At 41.7% G+C, this 20,117-nt stretch overlaps 1 protein-coding gene across 1 annotated transcript in view; it reads right to left on the minus strand.

Moving 5' to 3' along the window:
• Positions 1-265: 265 nt before the first annotated feature.
• chek2 (checkpoint kinase 2) overlaps positions 266-20,117 on the minus strand; it is a 40,875-nt gene continuing 21,023 nt past the window's right edge. The window contains exons 9-14 of the mRNA XM_078227258.1: positions 17,670-17,756; positions 16,157-16,320; positions 14,856-14,971; positions 11,262-11,347; positions 6,494-6,574; positions 266-3,677 (exon numbers count right to left, since the gene is read on the minus strand). Coding sequence (XP_078083384.1) covers positions 3,579-3,677; positions 6,494-6,574; positions 11,262-11,347; positions 14,856-14,971; positions 16,157-16,320; positions 17,670-17,756 — 633 coding nt within the window. The 3' untranslated portion in view covers positions 266-3,578. The remainder of the gene's footprint in view (positions 3,678-6,493; positions 6,575-11,261; positions 11,348-14,855; positions 14,972-16,156; positions 16,321-17,669; positions 17,757-20,117) is intronic.

A 20,117-nucleotide genomic window follows, 5' to 3' on the forward strand; every position in this document is an offset into this window, starting at 1 on the left:
CCAGCCATTGCAAAAGTTCCAAAACTCAGCTCAAGTTTCTGCAGCTGATGATACTTCCTACACATGTTAAATCTATGCCACATGAAGAGCCACAACTTCCCACGTGCCACAGGGCGTACACTTCATGTGGCCAAGCTACCCTGTCATACCTTAAGTTTAGTTTAAACTGGAAACTAGAAAGTTTACTCACCCTTACCAATCAGCTCCTTGTCCCTCAATTCGGGAGATATCCAAGTAAGAAGTCTCACAACACCAGGTTAAAGTCCAACAGGTTTATTTGGTAGCACAAGCTTTCGGAGCGCGGCTCCTTCATCAGGTGAGTGAAGAGTTGTGTTCACAAACAGGGGACATATAGGCACAGACTCAATTTACAAGATAATGGTTGGAATGCGAGTCTTAACAGGTAATCAGGTCTTTACAGGTACAGATAATGCGAGTGGAGAGAGGGTTAAGCAGAGGTTATCTAAGATTTACTTAAAACCTAAACCAACTACGTGCCCACCTTTCCTGAAAGTAGGGAGTTAATCTAGCTATTTATCCAGTCCAAAGATGTGTGGGTTAGGTTGATTGGCTATGCTAAATTGACCCTAGTGTTGGGTTAGCAGGGTAAATATGTGGGGTTGTGATCGGTGCAGACTCAATGGGCCGAATGGCCTCCTTCTGCACTGTAGGGATTCTATTTACACAGTACTCTCCAACCAATCAGTTAATGACTTTTCTATGATGTCAGTTCCCGCCCCCCCCTTCTTTCAAACTCTGAGCACTAATCCAAGCAGCTAATTGATGTTCCTACAATCTTCAGACTTTATTACGTTTTCCACAAGAAGCACAAAATCGAAGAGCAATGGTTAGTTGTCACACTCCTGATGGAACACTGGTCCTCTACCTCCAGTTGATTGGCTGCCTTGTCTCTGGCCGAAAGTTTATCTTCTGCCTTTTCTTGATAACGTAAGCTTAACATCTTAGAAACCCTTAAATTTTACACACAGTTGTCAGCTTGGCTCTGTATCATAAAGTAAAACCCTGTTTCTGTCCATCTAATCAGTCAATCGTTTCCACTTTGAGCCTGATTTAGGTCATTGGCATTCAGGGGAATCCCCATTTATGCTTCCTTGCTGTTTATTAGTCAACATTGTCCACTTAACGCGATAAATATGCGTTTGTTCCATTTCACAGCTTTTATTTAGATATATTTACAGCTTTTATTTGAATGTCTACAGTCATTACTGGTTAAAAAGCCAACAGCCTCCTTGGGTCTGTCCACACGCCAGTGAAATAAAATGAAAGTTGCCCAAGTCCTTGAGGAAAATAGACTGCTCTCCCCCTTTTTGAGAAAGAGAGAGAGCTGACCAGTGATGAATTAACCTGAGGATCACCATACCTCAGGTGAGGGGCAAGGTTGAGGATAGCCTCAGCTGGTATGGGAATTGAACCTGTGCTGCTGCTCTGCATCAAAAACCAGTCATCCAGCTAATTGAGCTAACCAGCCCCCAATTCCAATAATTTTTAAACATGGGGGTCTCAATTTGTCCCTGTTCATCACTTCGACACATCAGGACTTGTACAGAATTGTATTCTATTCTACCATGCTTGGGAACGTAGGGATTACAATTTTAACCCAATATACTTCAGACTATGTCAACTAAGCCCCAACAGTACAGACAAAATGAATACAATCCTAGTGTGTGCTTGGGCATCTCCAGCATCAAACTACTACTACCCAGAAACAATTCATTTTTCAAGGAATTTATAATGAAACTGTATAATTCTTAAATCGTTTATTTTTTTTGTACAAAATATTGTCGTCACTACACCAATGTTTGTAACACGACAGGAAATACAGGATTGACCCATGCAAGTTACAAATGCACAAGGATGCAGAAAGGAGCAATGAAAAGAGGAGGAATGCTGCAGCAGTAAGAGACTGTAACTGGACAGTCACAGGGTCAGCTAAATGAGTAAACAATTCAAATTTTGTCAGATTCTTAAGCGAGCAAAGATAAGAGTTGCAACACAAAAGATGCAGTTGTCACAAAGACAGGTTAAAATATTTAGGAAAAGAAAGATCATAAAAGGTCATAGAAGGTGACAAAAAGCTCTGTGCAAGTTTCAGCATGAAATAGTCTTACAGCTTTGCAAAAAGCACCAAAGCAACATTGCTAACTTTGCATGATCATTTAAGATGACGCAAGCTCAGCGAAACACAAATCAAGGGATAACCTCCATCATAGCGGAATGGGGAAAAACAAATGCCCACAACATTCAAACCGTTTGGCAGTAGAAACAAGATTACACTGATTCATAGCAGCTGACTTTCCTTTGTGTATATCCTTAAACAGCCACACTGGATTTGTTTCTCGCTCAAAATTTACCTCTCCACACACATTTCAGTCTCATTGAAGGCCGTGTCTCTTGGTAGCATGTGTTTCCACATGCCACAAGTGACACATCCAGTATCTCAGCCAAGAGCCATAACTTCAGGTGCCAGTCTGGTCAGCAAATGCTAAGCTATTAGCATCATAACTTGGGACTGATCCAACATGATCCAAACTTTATATGTAAACTTTTCAGCAACAGGAACCCCATCTTACCAGCATAAAGACAAGGCCAGTTGTCGTAACCCTACTGTCACCTGACTACAAATCTTTAATTCAGGACAGGCCAAGGCACCGAACTTGGGATCCTTGTGAACTGTATGGCTCAGTACAATGATGGATGGCGGACATAACCACTAGGATATCAACACATCCACGTCTATAGAAATTTAAGGATGTACAAGGACAAGCCCTCATTTAAATGCAGTATATGCAGTTCATACAAAAAAATATACACTTAAAATGGTCGTTTTGCAGCTTTAGATCCAACTTCCTAAAGAGCAAAAAAAAAAAAATTTTGGGAAGGCAGAAGTTTCCATTTCCCATGTCTTTGCCTTTGCCATCCATGGCCAAAGGCTGCTATCAGAAATGAAACCTAGGGATCCAGCCCACATGGTCAGTCAATGGCTTTATCGCCAAGTCCTATTACCAACAGCAGTAATTAAGAGTGGTTTTCTTGTACTTCAAAAATCTAATTATATTCCCCACCCCTTAACTATTGTGGGAAATTAGTGCAACATTCAGCAGCATGTTTGAGTCCCACTTTTTTCTTAAGAGGCAAATGTGTTAAATCACGACATTTTTCACCAGCTCTGTCAAAGGGCAACACTTGGTTCTTTGAGCTGCCTTCATATTTATGCCAGAATGTTTCTTTAAACCATACAATACCTTGATGTATAAAGCATGTAAAAGGTGTAGAGGTTTAAAATAAAACAAATTCCCTGTATAATGATTGACCATCTCCCACTATGGGCTCTAGATCATGGAATGAAAAATCAGTGGAAACATTTTAATCTGCAACAAAAGTTGCATGATGAATTCTAGATGCATTGATAGAATGAATTACACGCATAAAAGAAGCAAAGCACAAAAAACATTTTGTCTAAAATGAGTCAGAGATTCCCAGAGTAAATCAAATGAAGCAGTTTCTGGGGAACTCCACACACAGGAGGTAACAGTTATGTTGCATCCACTTTAGGTTGCCTACTCTTGAGTAACTGTTTTGTTTTGAGAAGAACGCATGGGTCGTTTAGCATTCGAAGGACAGTCCTCTTCATGTGGCCTTTTTCTACCAGCTGATGGCTGTAAAAAAAAAACATCTTTGATCAATGAATCCCTTTCTATCCTTGCTCCTTATCTTGCCTCCCCAAATATTTCAAGTTCAACATTGGCTATAAAGCCCTCTCTTAAGTTAAGGGAAGGAAAGCAATGGAAAAAAGGATTAAAGGGATGGGAGAGGAAAAGCTGTGGAGTCAAAGTTTTAACACCATTAACCCACCCAAAAAAATTAAATTCTCAGTTGTTTTGGTTGAAGCCACAAGTGAAAACTTTGAAGCCACATCCATAAGCAAGCAGCCAGAATAAAATGCTCATCAGTTTTGTTCCCATTTAGCAACTTTGTGTGTACATACAGCAACCATAAAATCTGGTAGTCACCAAAGCATTTACAAACACAATACGATCTGAATTATTTCTGCCACATACAACAGCCATTTGGATTAATGACAAAAGCAACAAAAAAGAGGTATAATTTTTAATACTATTAGATTCTTTTTTAATTCTCAAAACCCCACAGATTCTTCACTGGATGCTGAAAATTCCAAAAGACCAGGAGCCAGGTAACCTCCTGAAGTTACCAGACTACAGACTGGACTGTTCCTTGCACTGACTTTTGCAGAATGCTAAAGGATGCACTAAAGGTAACTGAGCTTACCACAAGAGGGATTCAAGAGTGGCAAAAGAACCAGAGTGGAAAGGAGAAAGTTTTTAAGAAGCTTTTACAACACAACGTGCTGAATGGTGCTGTAACTAATGTCTCCTCCGGTCCTCCAAGATTGCATATAGAAATGACGAGTAAGGAAATCAGAGAAGTGTGAATGCTTGGGAAGGAATTGAAGGGGGAAAAGTATTCAAGTGGAGTGATGAGAAACATAGAAAGGGAAGGAGACGGGAGAAGTATCTCCAAGAGAAAATAAAACAATGAGAATATACATGCACACCAGTCCCTTAAGGAAGCGAGACAAGTGGTTAAGGTGGTATATGGTACTCTTGCCTTTATTAACCGAAGCATAGTTTAAGAGCAGGGAGGTTATGTTGGTTAGGGCACAGCTAGAGCAGTGTGCGCAGTTCTGGAATCCACATTGCAGGAGAGTTATGATAGCATTGGAAAGGGTGCAGAGATTTACCAGGTTGTTATCTGGGCTGGAGAGTTTTATAGTTATGAAGAGAGATTGAATAGAGTGGGGTTGCTTTCCTTGGAGCAGAGACTGAGGTGGGGGTGGGAAGTTGAGTTAAACCTCTGCTTTGTAAAGCCCAGAGGATAGGATCCCCTGGTAGTCCACCTATTAAAAGTTAGGCAATTCCAGGTATGCTGTGGTGAGCCTGACAGTTCCCTAATAGTTTCTTTGGTACCTTTCGGTACTTTATTTCTAATCAAAAAGTCCAACTAAAAGTCCCAACAAGTGAGACATTCCAAATCCACACTGACAAGACAGGCAAACCTCTTGAGATGTATAAAATTATGAGGGGCATAGATATCGAACAGGAAGAAGAAACTTTTCATCTTGGTGGAGGGATCAATGACCATGGGGCATAGATTTATGGTAAGGGGCAGGAGATTTAGAGTTTTTATTTATTAGTGTTACATTAACACTGCAATGAAGTTACTGTGAAAATCCCCTAGTTGCCATACTCCGGCACCTGTTTGGGTACACTGAGGGAGAATTTAACATGACCAATGCACCTAACCAGTACGTCTTTCAGACTGTGGGAGGAAACCGGAGCACCCGGAGGAAACCCATGCAGACACAGGGCGGATGTGCAAACTCCACACAGATTTAAATCCAGATCATCAGCCAAAATGTGTAATACAAATTTAAAACAAATAACTTGTTCTGTACGGGCATGGCAGAAATGAAAAGAAATCAATCCTATCCATACTCCAGGTGCATTGTACTGGAATCAAAAAATTGCTACTTAACACGCACTGTACTTCAATGTTACAATAAAGTCAAGTATTACAATATCGAGTTAACCAACTGCCAGCCCACAGGTGCAAAACATCACTGGACCTTTGAAATACTCCACAAACAAAGATGTACAATACTTATTTTAAAGTGGGTCTCTCTTTGCTTCCAATTTTCTGGTGGATTGCTGGTAAAGGCATCACTTCTCAGTCTTTCGGTTAAGATCAAGCGTTGGATCAAGCCCAAGATGGGCTGCAATGCCTTATCTTGTCAGCTTGGATTGAGTACATCTCTCTCTCTCTCGTGGGGACTGTGAGTTGGATTAGAGTTGAATTTGGTTGTTGGAACAAGCAAGGAGATGGAATCAGGCTTGCCTGTTCCACTCTGAGCATTGGCTTTGTAACTTTAAGAATGGAGTAACTTCGCACAGACAGTACCACAAGCCAGGAATTGAACCCGGGTCCCTGGTGCTGTGAGGCAGCAGTTCTAATTGTGCCATTTAAGAAAAAGCATCTGGGTTGGTATGCACTTCTCTTGCATAGTTGATTTATAGCACTCACTGCTAACATTCAGCTCACCATTGTGCTCATTCTTTTGCACAGAATTTGGGAGATTTCATGCCATGTTTATATCCACTTTTATTTTATGAAAACCAAGAACAAGACCTTCTGATTTACAATTTGGATCATTGTTGCACATACATTATTTTTATCATAAAGGGGAGTAAAATGAAACATATCACTTCCATTCTGGTCAGACTAGTGTATTCTAAAACCTCAGCTTTATGGAAGATTATTATTCATGAAGGTAAAACCCTGCACAGCCTCTGTTATTTCAAACACCCACTGTATTATGAACAAGTTGTGCACAAACAGCAAAGGCAAATGCTGTGTGGCGAAGGAAATTGGCGTTGCGAGTGAAGCAAGCTCTTACCTGGTCACTTGTGCTCAGTGGCAACATTAATTCAGTCTGAGCATACATCAACTGCTTTGCCTTTCTCTTCATATCTTCATCCTGAGTTGAAACAAGACTATTTGAAAGCTCTCACCAAATAATTTACAATAACAAAAGCTAAAACCTGATGTCATTTAATAGAGATTTGGTACAATTCTATTATGTACCTGAGGAATTACAAGCCGGAGCTACCTTCAACAAAGGAAAATTAAAATTAAAACAAGACTTTTAAAAGGGTGCATGATAAATAGAGGATCAATAATACAAAAAAGGAATTGATGGTACATAAAGGCAGGTAACAAAGTAAATTGATTAAGTTGAGTCATGTGCCTCAAGTTAATAATGGGACACACACACACGTGTATAAATCACAAAAAGCTATGGAATGGAACATAAAAATAGGAAAATCTTGCTAAACCTATACAGGGCACTAGTTAGAACATGCCTGGAAAGATAAAATGGCATCGAGGGAAGTCCAGAGAAGGTTCACTAGGTTGATTCCATTGAAGTTTGGAAGAATGACAGATGACCTTAGAGATGTATAGGATTCTCAGGGGACTTGACAGGGTAGATGCTGAGAGGATGTTTCCTCTTTTGGGAGACTCCTGGACCAGAGGGCATAATCTCAGAATAAGGGTTGTCCACTTAAAACAGAGATGATGAATTTCTTCTCTCAGGGTAGTGGATCTGTGGAATTTTTGGCTGTAGAGGGTGTTGTTAAGTATGTTCAAGGCTGAGGTAACAGATTTTTAATCAGTATGGGAATCAAGCAATGGGGATAAGGCGGGAAAGTGGAGCTGAGGATTATATAACAGTCACGATTTCACTAAATGGCGGAGCACTTGATGGGCCAAATGGCCTACTTCTGTTCCCATGTTTTATGGTCTGATGCATTCACTGGAATATCATAGAATTACATTGCACAGAAGGCGGCCAATCAATCCATTTGGTCTGTGCAAGCTCTGCAAAAAATGACTATTAAATTAATCCTGCTCCTTCCTCACAGCTCTGCGAGATGGTGGCATATGTCCAAGAATGTTGCGGGTGGTGGTGAAGGGAGCTGAGAAATAGGGAGGAAGAGTTGAGGTTCTGACCAGCCTTTCAAAATATTCTTCATTAGGGATATTGAACCAACTAGATTAGAGAATTAGTAGTATTCAAGTTAAATACAGACTTTAACTAGTGGAGTGGGATGGGAAGAATCTTTTTGAGGGCATAATAGAAATGACTCAGTGATGCTTCATTAGGAACAGCCAGACATTTTGATAGAGAGAGACCTTTGAGAAAACAATGAGTGCTCTGATAAAATTGTGTCCACCAAATCTTGTGTATATATTGATTTTTAAAAAGGATTTCCACTTCAGATAGACAAGACCGATTAATAGATTTGAATCACATTTAACAGCAATCTCCTCAATGTCCAGTACATCTTGGAAGGAGAATGCACAATTTTTAAAAAGTGGTAGGACATTGATAAACCAGCTGTAAAAAAAATGAGACCATAGGTTCTAGTCAATGGAAGCACTGAATAGAAAACATTGATAATACTAAACGGCTGTGAATTATTGATTAGCTGTGCTGGAACAGTGTCCAGTTTTAGTTGGTTGCCTTTCTTCAAAGCCTGTTTTTTGATTACGATTAAATACAATCGGGCTCTTTTCACTAGAAAAGGGAAGAGGCGACATGAAAATTCTAAAGGTTGACTATAGGTTGCAATACTCAGACTAGTCGCACCCCCCCACCCATGTTTTTATGATCCAATTAGGGACTACTAGGCTTTTGTTGAAAGTAGACAAACTTTGAGACTCAAGATCTTTGCCAAGGGAATATTGCCACGAGATTCCACGCTTTTTGAACAAACAAAATAAACTTTACAACAGTCAGAAAAATAAAACAAATGACAATATTGTTAGACTCGAACAAAATGTTGTTACTATGAGGTACATGAGAATTAACAAGCAAATAGTGGTCGAACGCACGACACTGCACAATAAATAGCAAATGCAAGCCACTGATTTCTCTGCGACCCATTCAGATGTAAGTAAACACTCAATTAACCAATCTTATTGAAACTCTGTCTCATGACGGATTCCAGTTTTCACCCTCGAAGATCTAGCTTTGGAATTCTTTCCAAACGTCGCAGCTCATCTCACAGGACTTCAATATCGCATCCTGAGACTCCATTCCCCTGGATTCCAGAATGTGCTTTCCAGCACCAACTCGTGCACAACTACAGCACTTCAGCTTTGCCAAATATAACATTACTGTTCTGAAGGGTTTTCTCTGCCCCAATGGTTTGCGGTACGAAGATCTCCAGGTCTTCTCCCGAGCACTCACTACCTGAAGCCTGCCAACCATAACACTTTTACCTTTTTGGGTCTCTCATGTCGCTTCGCTCCCTGGTGGCTCCGACCAGTGGACTGCTGCTCCTGATGGCTTCTTTGCTGCTTCTCTCGCTCTTTCTGGGACCTCCGTGTCCCCTCTCACTGGATTCCCTCCTTTGGGACCTCTGTCCCTTGTCCCAGGGCTCTCTCTAATACGGCATCCCACTCCCACAAACGGTGTTGACACACCATTTTCTTTTCATATAGGTGACCTTGTCCTCAGCCCAAAGAACTCCAAACGTGATACATGAGCTGCCTACTCCCCATCTTCACGTATGGAAATTCCTAGACTCTGTTGTTTACGGCCCCCACTTAACAATAAAATGAGTCATGGTAATGCATTTTGGAAGGTCTAATACAAATAAGAAATATACAGTAAATGGCAGAACCCTTAAGAGTATTGATAGGCAGAGGGATCTGGGTGTACAGGTACACAGGTCACTGAAAGTGGCAATGCAGGTGGAGAAGGTAGTCAAGAAGGCATACGGCACGCTTGCCTTCATCGGCCAGGGTACTGAGTTTAAAAATTGGCAAGTCATGTTGCAGCTTTATAGAACCTTAGTTAGGCAGCACTTGGAATAGTGTTCAATTCTGGTCGCCATACTACCAGAAGGATGTGGAGGCTTTGGAGAGGGTACAGAAAAGATTTACCAGGATGTTGCCTGGTATGGAGGGCATCAGCCATGAGGAGAGGTTGGAGAAACTTGGTTTGTTCTCACTGGAGCGACGGAGGTTGAGGGGTGACCCGTTAGAAGTCTACAAGATTATGTGAGGCATGGACAGAGTGGATAGTCAGAATTTTTTCCCAGGGCGTATGAGTCAATTACTAGGGGGCATAGGTTTAAGGTGCGAGGGGCAAGGTTTAAAGGAGATGTACGAGGCAGATTTTTTTTTTTTACAGAGGGTGGTGGGTGCCTGGAACTTGTTGCCGGGGGAGGTAGTGGAAGCAGATACGATAGTGACTTTTAAGGGACGTCTTGACAAATACATGAATAGGATGGGAATAAAGGGATATGGTCCCCGGAAGGGTAGGGGGTTTTAGTTAAGTCGGGTAGCATGATCGGTGCAGGCTTGGAGGGCCGAAGGGCCTGTTCCTGTGCTATAATTTTCTTTGTTCTTTGATTCCTAACATGGTAAAAGAGGGGGAACAATTTCTCTGGTTGATTAGTCTGTAGCTGAAAGGTATAATTTCAAAGGGAAGAGTCAGAAACCTTTTCTTTCTGAGTTATGCAGAGAGTCATTAGGACATGCTTCACCAGAAACCGTCGTGGAAACGGAATCCATAATAAATTTAAAACGCAAATAGGTAAGTATTTGGAAATACAAAAAAGACATGGGAAAGAGCAGGCCGAGATATGGAAAATCTTGGCAAGCTGGCACAATGAACTTAAGTGTTGTGTAAAATTCTATAATTCTAGAAAAATAGCAAACAGACAATTAGGCTTTTCTGAAATGAAAGGGAAAATAAAACTCATTTCTTTCCCAATAACTCCACTCCTCATTTCTGTAATGCATATTAATGCAGTTGGTTTTTTGGTTACTCAGTTAAAACACTGCAGGCTACACAACACAAGTAGGAGCGGTAGTTCGTACGGCCTCTGGAGCTCACTCCACCATTAAGGTTATTGCTGATCTAATTCTACCTTAATGCAGAACCCCAACTCTACGTTCCTGCACCATCCCCAGATTATTTTAGTATCCAAAATCTATTGATCTCAAGCCTCAATAACTGAGCATCCAAAGCTCTCTAAGGTACAGAATTTTAAAGATTCATAACCCACTGACAGGAAATTTCTCCTAATTTCAATCCAGATTGGCCAACCAATTACTCTGAATCAGTGACCCAGTGTTCCATATTTCCTCAGCCAGTGGAAACATTCTCCTAGCATCTACTTAACAATTTAAATACCCCCCTAAGAATGTTAAATTCCTCAATCAGGTTATAGATGCACCTCCAACTAGCAGCACTCCCTTAGTACTCTATGGAGTGCCAGTCTATCATGTGCTTAAATCTCTGGAACATGACTTGAAGTCACAATCGTCTGACTCAGAGGCAAGACTGTGACCAACTGAGTCACAGCTAACTGACTGCAATTGAGTTTACTTCAACATGACCACTTGTGTGTTTATGAATGCTGGATATTCACTTCTCAGTTCCACTCAGTTGAATATCACACTACATACAAAATTTCCAAGAACAGATCATTCATCCAGATGGACAATTTCAGTGGGAGGCCTACTCCACCCCAGAATCTGGTACGTCAGGAAAGCTGATAAAACACTCATTGTTAGCTCCTGCCTTTGAACAACAAGTCAAGACAACAGCTGGTGCCCTTCATTTCAGTTTTAAAAGCAATCCCCACCTGCATCCATGGATGATTAAGGGCATCTTTTGTTGTGAATCTTTTATCTGGGTCCACATTAAGCAGCTGCTTCACCAGGTCCTTTGCTAAACAGAAAGAAAAGGGGAGAAAGTAATGTAGGAGCAAAAGGAAGAGCTGCAAATAAAACTGCCTTTAAGGATGCATAGCAACATCACAAATAATTCACGGACATCAAAAGACTTAGTTTTAACATGAAAACTGCACAACTTCTAACAGTCGCTCACCTATAAAGGCAGATCCCATTATAAATACGTAGCTTTATTTCAAGTGAAAAGAGCAGTAAATAACTGCTGCCTTTCACGTAAATCTCTTTTCCAAAAAACTATCAACTTTTCTCTGGTTAAAAATAAACTTCACATTATGTGAGCTCATTGGACGCACCTATACCCTTAACACCGGAAACTACTCTCACCGTCTCCCAGCCCGAAAAGCAGCAGTCACTCCAGGAAGCGTGGAAAACGTGCAGGCCTGCAGGTGAGAGTGAAACAACGCGGTTCCAAGACCCCTTCCCCTCCCCAGCTTATTCCTGGCAAATGCCCAATCTCTGGAAAACAAGCTAGACGAACTTAAAGCCAGGCTCACTTTTCAAAGAGAACTGAGGGACTGCTGTGTACTCTGTTTCACAGAGACGTGGCTCATTCCTGCTTCCCGGACTGTGCCCTACAACCAGAGGGCTTCTCAATCCACCGAATGGACCATACAGTGGCCTAAGGCAAGGCTAGGGGAGGTGGGGTCTGCCTACAAATCAAGACCTCGTGGTGCCTAGACATGGCAACACTGGCGAGTTTCTTCTCCCCGGACCTAGAATACCTGATGCTAAAATGCCGCCCCTACGACCTTCCGTGGGAGTTCACCTGTTATCCTGACAGCAGTTTGCACCCCACCCCACATGGACGTGAAGATCGCGCTGGATAAAATATACACCACTACAAATAGCCTTAAGACGAAACATCCCAAGGCCTTGTTCATCGTAGCCAGGGACTTCAATCAGGCCAAGCTCAAGAGCGTCCCACCAGGATGCAACCAACACGTCTCCTGTTCCACCAGAAGCCAAAACATCCTAGACTACTGCTACACAAATATCAAACATTTCTATCACTCCATTGTCCGCCCATACTTTAGCAAATCAGACCACATGGCTGTCCTCCTGTCTCCAGCTTACAAGCAAAAACTGAAAGGGGAGAATCCGTCAAAGAAAGTCATGCAATGTTGGTCCGAGGAATCAGATGATCTCCTACAGGACTGCTTAGTCAGTAGACTGGTCAGTATTTAAAAACTCTGCAACCAGCCTGAACAAGTACACCACGACAGTAACTGACTTCGTTAGGAAGTGTGTAGAAGACGTGTGCCAACGAAGCAAATCTGCTTGTATCCCAACCGGAAACCATGGATGAACAGGGACATCCACTGCTTGCTGAAGTCCAGGTCTGAGACGTTCAAGTCAGGCGACACTGACCTATTCAAGAAAGCCAGATATGATCTAAGGAGATCCAAAGATGTCAAAAGACAGTAGCCACACAGACTCCCGCCAACTACGGCAAGGTCTGAAAGACATAACAGGCTACAAAATTGCTGGCACCAATGCACCCCTCCCGGACAAGCTTAATACATTCTATGCCCGTTTTGAGCAAGAGGTCAGTGAGAGCATGCCCTCCACCCCAGATGAACCTGTATCCGAGGTCACCATTGCTAACATCAGAGCAGCTTTCTCGAATGTCAATCCACGGAAAGCGACCGGCGCAGATGGGACACCCGGACGAGCACTCAGATCCTGCACGGACCAGCTGGCGGGGGTATTCATAGACATCTTCAACCTCCCTTTACAACAATCTCAGGTCCCTATCTGCTTCAAGAAGGCGACCATCATCCTGGTACCAAAGAAAAGCCAGACAGTGTTCCTAAATGACTATCGTCCAAAGGCTCTGACATCCATCATTATGAAATGCTTTGAAAGGTTAGTCGTGGCAGAATCAATTCCGGCCTCTCAGATTGCCTGGATCCACTACAGTTCACCTACCGCCGCAACAGGTCTACAGCAGACATCATCTCTCTGACTTTGGAACATCCAGATAACAAAGACACCTGTGTCAGACTCCTATTTATCGAATACAGCTCAGCCTTCGACACCATTATTCCCACAAAACATATCTCCAAACTCCGTGGGATGGTGTTCGGCTCCTCCCTCTGCAACTGGATCCTGAACTTCCTAATTCACAGACCACAATCAGCAAGGATAGGCAACCACACCTCCTCCATGATCATCCTCAACACTGGTGCCCCACAAGGCTGTGTTCTCAGCCCCTTACACACCTCTGATTGTCGCCAAATTCCCTTCTAACTCAATTTTCAAGTTTGCTGATGACACCACCGTAGTGGGTCAGATCTCAAACAATGACGAGATTGAGTACAGGAATGAGGTAGAGAATCTGGTGAACTGGTGGAACGACAATAATCTCTCCATCAATGTCAACAAAACAAAGGAGATAGTCATCGACTTCAGGAAGCGTAGTGGAGGACATGCCTACTTTGTCCCCATTGATGTAGAAGTGGTCAAGATATTCAAGTTTTTAGATGTCCAGATCCAACAACAACCTGGCCTGGTCCCTCCATGCCAACACTATAGTTAAGGAAGCCCACCAACGCCTCTACTTTCTCAGAAAACTAAGGAAATTTGGCATGTCCACTACAAATCTCACCAGCTATTACAGATGCACCATAGAAAGCATTCTTTCTGGTTGTATCACAGCTTGGTATGGCTCCTGCTCTGTCCAAGACCACAAGAAACTACAAAGGGTTGTGAAAGAAGTCCAGTCCATCACTCAAACCAGCCTCCCACCCACGGACACTGTCTACACTTCCTGCTGCCTTGGAAAAGCAGCCAACATAATCAAGGACCCCACACACCCCGGACATACTCTCTTCCACCTTCTTCCATCGGGAAAAAGATATAAAAATTAGAGGACAAATACCAACCAATTCAAGAACAGCTTCTTCCCTGCTTCAACAGACTTTTGAATGGACCTACCTACCTCGCATTAAGTTGATCTTTGTCTATACCTTAGCTATGACAGTAACACTACGTTCTGCACTCTCTCCTTTCATTCTCTATGTACGGTGTGCTTTGTTTGTATAGCGTGCAAGAAACAATACTTTTCACTGTTTACTAATACAAATGACAATAATAAATCAAATCAAAGACTTCTCTATTTTCTTATATTCTGCCTTTAAATAAACTAGTATGCCCTTGCCAAATAACATGAACACTATAATAGAGTCCATTCCTATAAGATTTGAACCCCCATCGCCACAATGAAATGTTGACTCCTGCAATTAGCACGGTTAGAAGAGATAAGTTGTGGGGGAGAGGAGTGGGGAAAGAGGCAGGTGGTTGGGTGAGTAATGCATTATTCATTAGGAGTGAAACAATTTGGAAAATTAAAGTTTACAGCTGCACAAGTGGGGAAGGGAATTTGGACAAAATGGACAACAGTTCTAATGCTTGGAGTACTGATCATGCTTCATCTGTCATAGTAGTTGCACTAAAGTCAAAGGTTATCTGAACCTTATGCTTACCTGTTTCAGAGACATCTACCCAGCACTGTGGGATGAACCTGTAATTTCCTTTTACGATTTGGTCCCTCAGATTCATGTCCTTGATTTGATCGCTGAATGGCGGATACCCACCCAAGCTGAAAAACAGTTCAGGTTCAGTTAAATAGTATCTATGCTAGTAACTACAGTGGAACCTCATTACTCTCTCTCTCTCATTTGCTGGCCCAAAAACTTTATACAAGACATTGTCCAGCAAGAGGAGCTTGGCGTTAATGGATAGTACAATGAGACAGATAAAAAGAAACTCAACACGAGAAACGTTACATTATTTTTTTAGGTATTCCTGTACCTGGAATAATGTTGCCTCATGTGACAAGATCAAAATTTTTATGGACTCTTCATTATCCGCCAATTTCCATAATCCATCGGGAAGAGGGAGGCTAGTCCCCTCCTTTCTGACTGACCAAGGAGTAGCTGCATTTTAAACAGAAGTCAAAACAAACTATACGGCTTACACATACCTTCCATTTAACAAAATAAAATCTTTTTAGACGCCAGAAAAATCGTAAGGTTCAAGTGTGTCCTTTTAAAAATGTATAACTTTCTGATTCATTTAGTAAGATTTAGCATTCCGTGCATTTCAACACAGGTTAACTCCATATATAATTTAAGATACTTTCTAGTTGCTCGTTCTCATGCTACTTACAGAAAATATTACCTATTTAGACTTACTTGCAGGGTACAAACACATAAGAAAAAAATAACAGAGGAAAAGACCCCACTGGTGCATTCAGCCTGCCCCTTCAAGCTGGTGTATCACAATGTGTGGAAACTCTCAATACCAGCTGTCAATTCACACACAATTTAAAGCTACAAGCATGCTGCCAGTCTTTTAATGATTTTTAATTACAAACAAACAATACTCTCCTCAAAGTTCTTTGTGAGCTGCCAAATAGACAGCAATGCTCTCTTCTGGTGCTATACATTCCTTTGTCCCGAAAAGGCAACAAGTAACTTCAATCGACCTACATGGTAATAACTTGATCCACACTGGGTCCATTACAGTCGGCTTTGCAAATACAGACATCAGCCTTTCAACAGCAGGAACCAAGAAAGACTTGCATGCTATCAAATCATAGCAAATGGGCAACTTGAATCATTTTCAAAAGCAGGCACAAGCATTAACAAGATAACTATTCAATTTGAAGTTAAAGTGAAAACCGCAAATTAATTGTGCTTCAGTTTACAAGATCACTGTTCAAATAGTGATTTCCTCCTAAATGCCATCATTCAGTAAGTAAACATTTATGCAAGTGACTTACCATATGAAAAGTATAACCCCCAGGCTCCAGCAATCCACCGCTTTGGAGTACCCCCCTGCTCCAGCGCCTAACAGCACCTCTGGAGCTAGATAAGTGGGCGTTCCACATAATGTTTTCATCAGTGAAGTTTCTCCTAAGATCTTTGACAGACCGAAATCTGTAATCTTAAAATAAAAAATATACTGTTCTAAAAAATGAAATTCAATTTTGTAGAGACTGAATGTCTTTCAACGCTTTGTTGTGAATCAAAGGAATCCAGTTAAGCATTCCCACTTTCTCTGCTGACTGCTGGAGAAGTGAGCACTTAATAAATAGAATTTGCATATAGCCATCAAGAATTAATAGCAGCTTGCACAAATACGCAGTATTTAATTTGGTTTTAACATCCATTATATGAAAGACTTAAAAGGACGGGTTTCAAGAAAACCTCTTAGATGGAAAGTGCAAACGATATAAATGTACAATGATGATAACTGCTTTACACTTGGATATCTGAAAATTACATTTGTTAATTTTAAGCTTTTAGCCACTTGGCCAAAGATAGCAAGTCTTAAATATTCCGAGGTGACAAGTGAGCTGAGGAGTAGCAACAGCAATAACATGAACTTATGTAGTGACTAACAGAAAAACACACCAAAGGTATTTCACAGGAGCAGCATCACAAGAATGATGAAGCTGGGCCACAAAGAGGTAGTAGGCAGGGATGTGGTTTTAAGGAGTGTTTCAAAGGAGAGAGACAGCCAGTTTTAGGCAGAGAATTCTAGGGCTGGACAACTGAATGCATGGCTTCTATTGATGGAACAAAGGGAAATCTGGAAAGAGCAAAACCATCAGAATGAGTGAAACACAGATCCAGCAGTGTTGTAGAGCTGGAGGAGATTACAGATATTGTGGGTGGGGCAAGGCTTTGGAGAGATCTCAACACAAGGGTGAGACTTAGAAATTCAAGTCACAGCTGGACAAGAGACAATGCGGTATAGTGAGCACAGAGATGATAGCTGAATGGAACTTAGCACAAGTTAGGATCATTGTATTCCCATTGGGACTTTTTGCAGGCCTCAAACTTTGTGGTATTTAAAATCAGGTAACCGGCAAGGTATGCACAAGAGGAAAAGATTTAAAATTTAAAAGAGCCAGATGAAATTTGGGAAGACAAATTGCGACAGTTGATCTCATCACAATGAGAGAACACAAAGAAAATACATTATTACACATGGTGGGAATTTTTGGTGAATAATTGTTTTTGGAATGTTTGCCTCCAGGCAGAGTCATTTTAAGTGTGAGTATTCAAAAACAGTTTAACTACAGAATGTTACTCATTATACAGGATTTTACAAACAAGCAAGGCCAAGGCCAGGTAGAATAGCCACATGCTCACTATGTAAATATTTAATGTGACTTTATTGGTAGATGCTCAACGCATAATTTTACAACCCCAAACCTCACTTCAATATCTAAAAATAAGATGCGAATTTTATCAACGGATGGCATCAAATTGCATAATAATCATTACCTTAATGAGGCAGTTCTCCTCATTGTTCTCAAGCAATACATTCTCTGGTTTGAGATCTCGGTGTGTGATGCTATTATCATGAAGGTACTGCAAACAGAGAAAATTTATCAAATAATTCCTTGATTCTTACATCAAATTGCTATCTTACGTTACATCTATTCCAATATGACATGGCTCATGTGTACATATACATAAGTATTCCAGATTGCCACATTAATTTCTATTGCTCTACAGCCTCCACATAGAACTAACAATGTTTTTAAAAAATTTTTTTACTCCATCAAGGGACAAAGCCAATGCTGAGAATGAACCAGGCAAACCCAAATCCATTCCTTGCTTGCTCCAAACATTAAATTCAAAATCCAACTGAATCCAATTCAAGGCCCCCTCAAGAGTGAGGCAAACATGATCCAAGCTGACAAGATGAGGCATTGCACCCAATCCTGGACTTGATCTGACGCTTCATCTTTGTGCAGCACATGGTGTGATCTGAGAAATAAACAATGGGAGTTTCATTTAACGGGAGGTTAAGTGCGATTATTTCAAACTTTTGGGAACCACAAGACACAACATTCACGTGCTTTCTCTCCTCTCTGACTCTGCATTGTTTTCCTAACCCCCTAGTTCTCTGCTCCTTGCCTACCTATGCCAGCAAACCCTTCCTGAAGTGCAAGTGTTCTCCAATCTAAAAAAAAATTCAAGAGGCAAGCAACACCAGCAAAGCCACATTTATTGCCCATTTCTTGCTGCCCTGTAAAGGGGCAGTGTGCCAACTCTGCCAGGTCACCTCAAGAGGTGATTAAAAGCCAAACATATAATTGGAATAAGAACAAAAAAAATTCAAGAAACACTCAGAAGGTCAAGCAGCATAAGTGAAGACAGCAACACAGTTAATATCTCAGGTCAATGACCTTTCATCAGAACTTGGAAGAAGTTGGAAATGTTTAAAGAAGGTCTGTGATAGGGTACACATCAGGGGAGATCAAATGACAAAAAAGTTGGCTGTGCAAGGCCAAAGGGAACGACAATGGCACAAAGAAACCAAAAATCAGCCTAGAGGTGGTATGATTGGCAAAATGATAAACAACTGACATTCCAAAGCAAAAACAAGAGAGAAACAAGAGTAAAACTGAAACCTACAAAGAAAAAGGAGGAAGACGGTCTCAAAGTCTGGAAGGCGAACCAAAGGATGAGATGCTGTTCCTCGAGCTTACGCCGAGCTTCATTGGAACACTGCAGGAAGCTGAGAGCAGAAAGGTCAGCAAGAGAACAAGGTGGAGAATTAAAATGACAAAGTGACTGGGAATGGAGCTGTTTCACAAAGCAGTCACCCATCTGTGTAGTCCCCCCCCCGTGTAGAGCAGTACACATTGTGGACAGCACTAAATTAAAAAAGGTACACATAAAATTGCTGTTTTATTGCGGTTTGGGGCCTTAAATGGTGAGGAGAGGAAATAAAAAAGCGCGTGTTCCCTACACAGAAAGATGCTTTGAGAGAGTGCAAGATGTATTTGGTGATGGAACTGTGCTAGAGGTGGCGAAAATGGAGAATCATCGGTTGCACGTGGAGGCTGGCAGGATAGAAGGTGAGGACATGGGGAATCCTATCGTGCTTCTGGGGCAGAAGGAGGGGGGTGAGAGCAGAAGTGCAGGAAATGGGTCAGACATAGCCAAGGACTGTCTGGCTCCTCTATTGACAGAAAAGGATGACATATCAGGGCTGGTTTGGAAGATTGTATCATCAAAACAGATTTGAAGAAAAAACTGGGAGAATGGAATGGACTCCTTACAGAATGCAGGGTGTGAGGTAGCAGTAAATCAGTGGGCTTATAGTGAATTGATAGCCCACATCCAGAAACAGACATAGAAGTCAAAGAAGGGAAGGGGCTGAAAGGGTAAAAATGGATGACATGAAGGTGAACAAAACGGTGGAAATTGGAAGCAAAGTTGATAAAATGTTCCATTCAGAGCAAGAAGGGCGAGATCCTAAATGAATATTTCTCATCAGTATTTACTGTTGAAAAAAAGCATGGATGTTAGGGAACTTGGGGAAATAAATATTGATGTCTTGAGGACTGTACATATTACAGAGGAGGTGGTGCTAGAAGTCTTAAAGTGCATCAAGGTAGATAAATCTGCAGGACCTGATGAGGTATATCATAGAAGATCATAGAGATCATAGAAACCCTACAGTGCAGAAGGAGGCCATTCGGCCCATCGAGTATGCACCGACCACAATCCCACCCAGGCCCTACCCCCACATATTTACCCGCTAATCCCACTAACCTACGCATCTCAGGACTTTAAGGGGCAATTTTTAACCTGGCCAATCAACCTAACCCGCACATCTTTGGACTGTGGGAGGAAACCGGAGCACCCGGAGGAAACCCACGCAGACACGAGGAGAATGTGCAAACTCCACACAGACAGTGACCCGAGCCGGGAATT

Source organism: Mustelus asterias, chromosome 13, assembly GCF_964213995.1.
Source record: "Mustelus asterias chromosome 13, sMusAst1.hap1.1, whole genome shotgun sequence".
Lineage (NCBI taxonomy): Eukaryota > Metazoa > Chordata > Chondrichthyes > Carcharhiniformes > Triakidae > Mustelus > Mustelus asterias.